The 10,256-nt window shown below is 34.7% G+C and overlaps 2 protein-coding genes across 2 annotated transcripts in view; both read left to right on the top strand.

Annotated features, from left to right (window-relative positions):
- Positions 1 to 3,998, top strand: part of LOC310735488 (glutathione hydrolase-like YwrD proenzyme) — a 12,586-nt gene extending 8,588 nt beyond the window's left edge. Inside the window, 2 exon segments of the mRNA XM_083558253.1 lie at positions 1,580 to 1,664; positions 3,232 to 3,998. Of these exon segments, the coding sequence (XP_083414379.1) occupies positions 1,580 to 1,664; positions 3,232 to 3,476 (330 nt within the window). The 3' untranslated portion in view covers positions 3,477 to 3,998.
- A 2,439-nt stretch (positions 3,999 to 6,437) lies between these two features.
- Positions 6,438 to 9,616, top strand: tm4sf18 (transmembrane 4 L six family member 18). Its single transcript, XM_083559708.1, has 4 exons — positions 6,438 to 6,864; positions 7,448 to 7,519; positions 7,970 to 8,112; positions 8,204 to 9,616. The coding sequence occupies exons 1-4, from the start codon at positions 6,688 to 6,690 to the stop codon at positions 8,400 to 8,402; spliced, it is 591 nt and encodes a 196-aa protein (XP_083415834.1). The 5' UTR covers positions 6,438 to 6,687; the 3' UTR covers positions 8,403 to 9,616.
- Positions 9,617 to 10,256: the final 640 nt, after the last annotated feature.

Here is a 10,256-nt window from a genome sequence, read left to right on the forward strand (position 1 = left end):
ACTAATATAAACAGAATATTTATCTAACATGTACCCTATTATAAATTGAAAATATTGGTATACAGTTTAAATCAATTTCTAAAATAATTAAAAAGTTCAGAGGTTTGAATCCAAAATATTTACCTAAAGTTTAATTGTTTTTATTCCAATTTATCTTATACAGTTTGGGAAAAATCCTTCTAGCTAAGACCATGATTATACTAAAGTGACTGATTTATTTTCTAGTATAATCTTGACATCTGTTGTTGATGGAGAAGTATAGAGAAGGTCAGAAGGAGGTGCATTGTATGTTTGTGCATTAAGAGAAAGCGTATGACAGAGTGCCGAGAGAGGAGTTGTGGTATTGTATGAGGAAGTCAGGTGTGTCAGAGAAGTATGTGAGGGTGGTGCAGGACATGTATGAGGACAGTGACAGCAGTGAGTGTGCAGAAGAAATGACAGATTGGTTTAAGGTGGAGGTTGGACTTCATCAAGGATCGGCTCTAAGGCCTTTCCTGTTTGCAGTGGTGATGGACAGGTTGACGGACGAGGCCAGACAGGAGCCTCCTATGACTATGATGTTTGCGGATGATATTGTGATTTGTGGAGCAGGATGGGCAGGTTGAGAAGAGTCTGAAGAGGTGGAGGTACGTACTGGAGAGAAGGGGAATGAAAGTAGGTAGGAGTTAGATAGAGTACATGTGTGTGAATGAGAAGAAGGGCAGTGGAGTGGTGCAGTTGCAGGGAGAAGAGGTGGAGAAGGTGGAGGAGTTCAGGTACCTGGGGTCAACAGTGCAAAGTGATAGAGAAGTAAAGAAAAAAGAGCAGGCAGGGTGGAGTGGGTGGAGAAGAGTGATAGCAGGAGTGATTTGTGATAGAAGGGTATCTGCAAGAGTAAAAGGGAAAGTTTATAGGACTGTGGTGAGACCTGTGATGTTGTATGGTTCTGAGACAGTGGCATTAAGTAAAAGATAGGAGCTGGAGCTGGAGGTAGCAGAGCTGAAGATGTTAAGGTTTTCATTGGGAGTGATGAGGATGGACAGGATTAGAAATAAGTTTATTAGAGGGACTGTGCATGTAGCACGATTAAGAGACAAGGTGAGAGAGGCGAGATTGAGATAGTTCGGACATTGGACTTGGTGCAAAGGAGGGATATGTGGTATATCGGTAGGAGAATGCTGAGGATGGAGCCGCCAGGAAGGAGGAAAAGAAGAAGGCCAAGGAGGAGGTTCAATTGTTGTTGCAAGGGAAGACATGCAGGTGGTTAGTTTGAAAGTATCAGATATAGAGGAGAGGAGGGTATGGAGACGGATGATCCGCTGCGGGCAACCCCTAATGGGAGAAGCCGAAAGAAGAAGAAGACGAAGAAGAAGAAAAAGAAGAAAAAGAAGAAAAAGAAGAAGTAGAACATCTTGACATCTGTGCTATGAAAGGATTTAAGGCTCTCAGTGGATGCTAATTAGTGATACATTCATTATATAGGAAAATAAGGATGAGTTGTCAGTCCATGATAGACAACTTGATTACAGGCTGAAATGACTAAATGACTTATATGACTAACCAATTTTAAGATAAGATAATTAGAACGTTTCCTTTGCAGGTATTACTCAATATGATAGAGTTTGGCATGAATCCTCAGCGTGCACTTGATGCCCCACGTTTGTTCGTGCAATATGATCAGACTGGTAAGTTTATCGCTTGAGGTTCAACTTCTGAGGCCATTGGCTATGAGACTTTACCACTTTTTTTTTTCTTTTTTTTCATATTTCATTCTAGTGGGGTCATCTGGCTGATCCTTATGAAAATACAAAAAAAAAAATATATTTTTTGCAGCTTTTATTTAAAAATTTCAATATAATAAATGATATATAAATGATATTAAAAGTTTATTTTGATTGCTAAGATCAAGATTAGGGATTACTAGGATTAGGGAGTGTTTAAATATGGGAAAATAAATTATAATTAACTGTATATATACAGTCGTCAATGTGCACCTTGTATAGCAGTACTGATTTACTGTCCACTAAAGATTAAACTACAACAATTATTGTCAAAATAATTGGCAACAAAAGGTTGTGCAGTGAACATGTCAAAACTGTGTCTAGAGTGTCAATATGTTGTGTGAGCACCATTGTTATCCAGCACTGCCTTAATCCTCCTGGTCATGGAATTCACCAGAGCTGCACAGTTTGTTGCTGGGATCCTCTTTCACTCCTCCATAATAACATGAATGAGCTGCTGAATGTTAAATAAATGGCGCTTATCTATCTTCCGCTTGTGGATGCCCCACAGGTGCTTAATAGGGTTCTGGTCTAGGACATACTTGCTTACTTCATCACCCTCACCTTCAGCTTCCTCAGCAAGGAAGTTTTCATCTTGGCAGTGTGGTTGGATTATTATAATACTATTAATACTATTATATTGGAAAACTGCAGTTCGGCTCAGTTTCTGAAGAGACATCATCATGTTCTGCTTCAGAATGTCACAGTACATTGAAATCCATGTTTCGCTCAATTAACTGCAGCTCCCCAGTGCTGGCAGCACTCATGCAGCCCCGGACCATGATGCTACCACCACCATGCTTGACTGTAGGCAATACACTATTTTAGACACAAGTTTATCTTGGCCTATTCACACCACAGGCATGGTTCCAATAATTCTTGTTTTTGGACAGGTTGTCTTCAGCAAACTGTTTGCAGGCATTTTTATAAGCCAGCTTCAGAAGAGGCTTCCTTCTGGGATGAAGGTCATGCAAACTGACTTGTTGCAGTGTGTGGCATATGGTCTGACCACTGAAAAGTGGACCTTCTGCTTCTGAAACCTCTAAAGCAATGCTGACAGAACTCATGCATCTGTTTTTTTTAGCCAGCTTCTGTACCTGACGCACAGCACAAAGACCTGTTCCGAGACCGGTTCCCGAGTAAAACCGTACCAGCTATTTTGACAATAATTGCTGTATGTTGAGTTATTTTCAGAGGACAGTTAATCTGTACTGCTGCACTATACAAGCTGCACATTAGAGACTACTCTAAAGTATATATTTTGTTTGTATAGAATTGTCCCTTCGAGAAATAATCTAAAATGGTTGCTAAAATATGAGGGGTGTAAAATCTTTTGTGAGATATTTACATATAATCATGCGATTAAACTCAATTAAATATGTCTCAATGTATGTAGCATATTTTATTTAATAAGCATTTGTGTATAATTCACCTGTTAGTAGTTAAAATTTGTATTTTTATTTTTTTTCAGCAAAGGAATGGGAGCTCAATCTGGAGGCAGGCTTGGACCAGAATGTGGCTGATGAGCTCAGAGAGCGGGGCCATGTGGTAAAGTGGCCAGTAGAAGGGCATGAGCGGAACCAATTTGGACGTGGGCAAATTATCAGCAATGGAAAGTGGTGGTGGGATTTTAATAATGAAACAACAGAAAGAGATGAAAGGGTACTGTGGGCTGGATCTGATCCTAGGGCAGATGGATGTGCAGTGGGATATTAACAAGTAAACTAAAGTGAAAAACATGTCAGAGTTAGTGGACAAAAAAATTAAGAAAAACCCAAATTTTTCCATGAATTGAATAAAGTGCATTTAAGACAAAGCACATTTCCATTTGCCTTTAGTGATTTATTTTAAACAGGCTGATTATTTTTTATAATTTTTTTTTTTATGCATATTTTAAGTGATTAAAATGAAAATATGTATGAAAATATTGTATGAAAATGTATAAAATATTATACAATACATACAATTTAGTCATTATTTTCTTTAAAACCTTAATTTCAAGAAACCATATATATAAAAAGTTCACTTCAATCAAATAAAATCTTATAATAATAATAATAATAATAATAATAATAATAATAATAATTTCACTTTTTTGTCACAATGTCTGTGATGTCACACTCAAGAATGCATCTATACATATAATTTCTCTCTTCACTTACATTTCATATGAAGCCTGTAGTTTCAAGAGCTACTTTTATATACAATAAAAAAAATCTAATTATTATTTCTCTGCAAGCATGAATTATTTTAATATTTCATATAATTAACCTGACATTACACTTTTTATCTATTGCATCCAAGTAAAAAGAATGTTATTTCATTATTATAGTTATTCAATTCAACTACAATGAAATGATGGTATAGTAAACCAATATGCAGAACTGTATACGACTTGTTCTTCCTGAAGTTATGGGGTTAGGCATTCAACTACAACTTTACAATAATTTTTGTGCTAATAGATTTATTTTGTTGTTCTGAAGCAAGGTTTTGGAATAATCCATAGTTCAGCATTGAGCTGAGAAAAAATAGCACACACATGATGAAAACACCACAGTTTTTTCCTCCTGGTTTCCAGAAATAATAAGTGAAAACAGTTATATGAGAATTAAAAGAAATTTGAGTAAACTTGCTGTTAGACAACACCAGATATAGTTGTGAATTACAGTAACTCTAGTGGCTAGGGAATTACAGCCTATTTCTTTCTATTAATATCAATGATTGCAAATTTGTGCCAGTAATTGAAATATTTCCGGAACACATGAAGCATTTTTTTTTCTTAACAAAATATTTCCTTTGTTTTAAATTCAGTGCTATTCAAAAATTTGCATTTAGACTTCCTCTTTTTTTTGTAAACAATGCATTCATTGATTAAAAAAATAATAATACAGTAGACATCTATTACGGCAGATGGATTGACAAATTGGTTTAAATAGAGGTACTTGAATGGGAAAATAAAAATCATTGTACTTTGTGTGTACTGTTTTTATGATTGATTTTTTTTTATATATATATATATAAATAAAAAGTCGTGTGTGTGTGTGTGTGTGTGTGTGTGTGTGTGTGTGTGTGTGTGTGTGTGTGTTATAATTATAAAAATGTAATAATAACAGGTAAAGAACCACTATATCCATTTTTATTAACCACCCTTTAATGCTGTAACTGTTAGTGTCTTCACTTTTACTGAATGCATGACATTTTCTTCCAGTTTGTAATGAATCTATTCCATTGTCATTGCTTGTGTGTATCAGCACTTTGGAATTTGCTTCCCATTTTCAAGCATGGAAATCAGGGGTGGAAGGCTGTGAGTACGTGTTGGTGTGTATAAAGGGGTGTGGAGGGATCTGGTCTCCTGTATGACTCAGTTATCCCCTGTTCATATTGAGACTTTGGGGAATGCCATTGCTTGAGTGAATTATAACACCGGAAAGTTATTTCATGGCCAGGCATGTGAAAGCTTCTTCATTATCCTGACACTTCCTGACAGGACTTCACACATGCACTAGATTGAGGAACTGGAACCATGCCTCATATAGGTTTATTTTTAGCTATAAGTTCACACCCGGCATACATAATAAATCACAAAGCATATGCAAATTAGAGATGAGCATTGTTCTTGGGTAATTCATGCTGCCCTGATATTACTTTGCACATAAACCACTGTTACATTTAATTCTAGATTATTTTTACTTCACTGATATTTATATTCAGTTACCTGATAATTGCTAAAGCAGTAATTAGAGAGCAGAAAGTTTGTATGGCGTAATGTTTACATTCTTCATTTAAAACATGTCCAAGCCAGAAACATGATTGTGTTCTATTTCCATATAAACTTCCTGTATATTACAGTAAAACTAACTTAATGGACATGATAGCTAGTCCCACTAGTGGGTCCTGGGAGTTTAAGGAGTTTTAGAGTGTATTTTAGATCCACTGTTAGCAAATAGATAAATAGCTAGATGTGTATTTACTTTTAATTTTTAACACACATTTTGTTCTTTATGCCACTTTCGCATTCCCAGATCACAGAGATCATGGAAAAAACCTGCAGGTATCCCAATAACTAACAAGAATTTGGTGCCATCTACTGTATAGTCGCCATTACAAACTGTCTCAGGAAATCCAGGTACAAATTTGGCACAAATTAATCAGGTTGTTCATGATTTAGCAAAATCCAACCATGTTGCCATAGTTTGTTTTAACAAAACTTCTATGAAATTTGTTATTATTTTAATTTTTTTATGAAGAAAAGGTTCTTTAGTGGATGGTACATGAGTTCCAGTGGATGGTACATGAGTTCTTTTAGAGGAGCGTTATAAAGAATTTTAGATAGCACCTTTTTAGAGAGTGCGCAAACCAAGAAGTGTACATTTATAATATTTCTATTCAGAACCCCTTTGTTACACAACTCACTTCACAAGTGACATGTCAAAGAACTATGTAGAGTGCAAGATATTTATGCTTTATTACAACACATATCTAATTAGGTTCACATACTGTGTGTTGTGTTATAGTGGCATTTACTTTAAACAGTATGTAAATCGCTGTGAAGATTTCTTTCATATCTGTGAGAGGCTGCAGCTGCATGAATTAAAGAAAGAAGTTTTGGAGCCCCCCATTAAAACAAGGGCGTGGGGACTTGGATATACTATCAGTCTGAGTGTTTCCTTCTATAATGAGAATGTAAATAGATCCTGGTCACTGTATCCCCATTCGTTGCACTTGCTACACAAAATGGAAGACATTGCATCATATCCTTTTTTACTAGTGTTCAGCCACCAGATGAGTGTGTGGGTGTAGAAATGGAAAACAGCTCACACTCTTGAAAAGCTTTACTTCTCTTCTGCCTCCCTCAGTTTCCTTCTTGGATTAAAGTTGCAACTTGAGCTTGGAATTTACTGGAATTTACTGACCCCTTTTTAAAACGATGTGCTCTTTGGGTTTTGCCAAATCTTTAGGTTTTGCCCTAATCCCACTTGCCATTTGCTGCATTGTGGCCAATGTGCTGCTCTTTTTCCCTGATGGAACAGTAGAGTATCTCAAAACAAACCATCTGAGCTGGTATGTGTGGACCTTCATGGGAATAGGAGGTGGCGGGATCGCAGTGAGTATTATTCCCATTCATTTTATATTTGTTAATATGTAGGTTATATCAAACATATGGAGAATGTATGTTCAAGTTGCTCTTATACTTTCTTTTGGAAAAAATGTTTAGCCTGGGTGACAACTGGAGCAGATTATAGGTGTTTTTTTTTTTTTTTTATTAAATCTGTTATTCAAGAGGTATTTATTTATTTTTTATTAATACTTCTGGGCAACCTTAACATATTCTATGTGCAACCATACATACAAAAAACTTTTTAACTTTTTAGTGTATGTGTACCTTTTTTAAGATTCTGATTGTTTATTAGTTTTGAGTTTGTAAAAAAATATAAATATTTGTTTAAAATAATGAGAGGTGCAGAACTTTGTTTTGGTATTTTGTCAAAATCGTTACAAAAAATTCCTTAAAAAAAAAGCTTATCAAATTCAAAGTTTAAATACAGATGGCGTCAGAAAGCTAAAAATAGATGTTGAACAATGGGGGTCTTGTCTAACCTAATCTTTGGGCCCAAAGAAACTGCAACATCCTATCTGACAGAGTTTTTTAACAAACACTCATTATTTATTGATTTACTTGATTGCAGATATTCATAGCTGCTTTCACATTTTTGAGCATGGGGAAGTGTGCTGACTCCTGTGGATCAGAGAGCTGTGCTGTGAGTACTACACTATCTACCAACTTCCAACTTCATTGCCTATTAAATCAGTCAGTTCACATGGTGAAATGACTTTCCTGACCTGAATTGTGTTTCTTTTTCGAGGAGAGAAAAGAAGAGAAATACTGTCATTTAAAATTTAGCTACAATGAAAAGTGAAAAGGAAAAATGTCATATTTTTCACTGAATTTGTAAAACATTTGGGACATTTGTAAGAAAATCACAATTGTCTTTTAAATTTAGCTACGTATATTCCACAGTGTCTGTTCCAATGGCTCCTTACACAAGTTGAGGTGTGAATTCTTATCTGTGTAAACTTCAAAAGTTCTTTATAGTGTGTGGATGATACTCCAGGCTGTTCTAACCAGATAGAAACAATGGTAGTAGTGGCTTTATGTGCTTATTTTGTTTCTCTTGTTTCTTGTTTCATTGTGGATTTTGTTTGTCCAGATGTGTGGCTCAGTGCTAGTGTCTCTCATTGGACTGGCTGGCTCTGGTTATTGCTTTGCAATATCAGCAAGTGCCATGCTACGAGGGCCATATTGCCAAGTAAAATTTGGCAATTGGACAAATCCTTTCAAGGATGATGCAACGTATGAACACACTACAGATCCTTCTTATTTAAACATGATGTTGGATTCAGTACTGTGGCTAAACATTTTCCTATATCTTTGTTCCTCTCAGATACCTGTTGCATCCTGAATCCTGGTCTCAGTGTGGAAAACCTGCTAACATTGTTGAGTGGAATGTGACATTGCTGGCCATCCTGCTAGGCCTCAGCCTTATCGAGTTTCTCGTTTGCTTTGTGCAGTTTATCAGTGGATTGGTCAGCGCCATCTGCAGGCCTTGTTGCTATAAGCAGCAATATAGTCTGAGTGCTTGAAAACTTAATATATCCCATATATCCCCAAGAACCAGATTCTTAAAATATCTGACAGATTATCCAGTATATATCTGATATCTGGAAAGTGGGTCAGTGTAGCATGACATATCTGTTCTTGTTTGACCAGAGATAGCTCTTAGCAGTGTTATACTGTTCTAACACACTCAACCGCAATAGAGAACCACTGTCATTTAATCAACCCTGCAACTAATGCGTAGAACTACAAAAAAAACATTTATATGTTGTCAGAACTGTAAGTTACATAATTCTGTCTGTATACAGTAATAGCAAAATTTCTATTTTTTGTACCCTTTATGAATTATTGTTGAGATACTATGTGTAAGATGATTTTGTTTTTCCGAGAAGACAATTTATTTCAGTTGTGCTTTATAAATTCTGATTCACAGTTTTATTGTACATTCTGTTAAATATATTTGTTCTGTGTTCTTACATTTTAAGACAATTATAACTTATTAACTACAAAAAATTAACATTATGTATGATATATGAAAATGTATTTTTCTTTCATGCTTGTGTTGCTTTACGAACAAATACATTTTTGATTTATACAATAGTTATGCATTAACATGCAGTGTTCTGGGATAATACTGGGATTGTATAACTTTACTCAGTATTAGAGATACAGTAGCTTTTTCATTACAGCTTACATTTGGGAATTATTCTCCTGTGATTTGAGGGAATTGTGATTTAGTGTGCTGTTCTGTCAACATAAAACACAGTATTTAAAAAAAAAAATCCATTTTACAAATAGCCCTATTTAGACTTAGATTCAGTTTGAAAGTACAATTTGAAAATCACATGACTAAATAAGCAAATGTGTGACTGTTACTGTGGCCAGGGAAATTTGTTCAAGACATGACTATAACATACATTCTAGACTTTGAGCAGTTCTATTTGGTTTCACTTGAGGTGACCTTGTAAATAAAAAAATAAAATAAAAATAAAAACCCACTATTCGGAAATGCTTGTTTTGCATATTTTTTTTCTTGCAGTATTGTATAATATTTTATTAGCGGTAACCTTTTTAAAAATTAATTGGATAAATTATGCATGAGTTTCAGAATTTCCTAGCAATGAGGGCAGAATTACTTCGAGCTGATGTATATATGTTTGTACGAAATTGTGTAACCCATGTTTCTTTTTGTTATCCATTTGCTTATAATTAAAAAGTGACCAGATATTATTAGAGAAAATTCTAAATACTAAGCATTTGCTTTCTGGGTTTTAATTTTATTACAATTTGCTTTTTTATAGTTGTAACTTTATTATTCTTTTCGGCCTCATTTCCTATTATATTTATATGTAACCATTTACACATCACTGTCACCAATGTTATCAGCAGTTATATTGATTTTGTTAGAACACAGTAAGCAGATGTGAGCTGATTTCTCCACATTGCACAATTCACACAGATGGGAATTTTACATTTATGCAACACTGGAAGAAAACACAAATACAACTGTATGAAGATCAGACATGTGAAAAATAAAAAGATTAAAAAATAATAAACAAGCTAAAAGTGGGCATTTTCAGTTTCAATGTTGCAGAATTACTGTGTATATATATATATACACATACGTATATATATATATATATATATATATATATATATATATATATATATATATATATATATATATATATATATATATATATATATATATATATATATATAAAAAATAGGATAGAACTTCCCATCAAAAGTTTATCAAATCTAGTGTTTCAGGTCATATTAGCTACACAAATCTATTAGTCAATCATTGTGATATCCTTGAGCATCCTGTTGCTATTGGCTGGCAGGAGTCTCCTCTATTTCCTTTATAAGGACTGGCG

The sequence above is a fragment of the Silurus aristotelis genome (genome assembly GCF_946808225.1).
Source record: "Silurus aristotelis genome assembly, chromosome: 13".
NCBI classification, from domain to species: Eukaryota; Metazoa; Chordata; class Actinopteri; order Siluriformes; family Siluridae; genus Silurus; species Silurus aristotelis.

Bases quoted from the DNA above. Each gene is read 5' to 3' on its own strand.
- tm4sf18 (XM_083559708.1), top strand. From the start codon at position 6,688: ATGTGCTCTTTGGGTTTTGCCAAATCTTTAGGTTTTGCCCTAATCCCA. The intron at 6,865-7,447 runs GTGAGTATTATT...ACTTGATTGCAG, and splicing joins TAGGAGGTGGCGGGATCGCA to ATATTCATAGCTGCTTTCAC. The intron at 7,520-7,969 runs GTGAGTACTACA...TTGTTTGTCCAG, and splicing joins GTGGATCAGAGAGCTGTGCT to ATGTGTGGCTCAGTGCTAGT.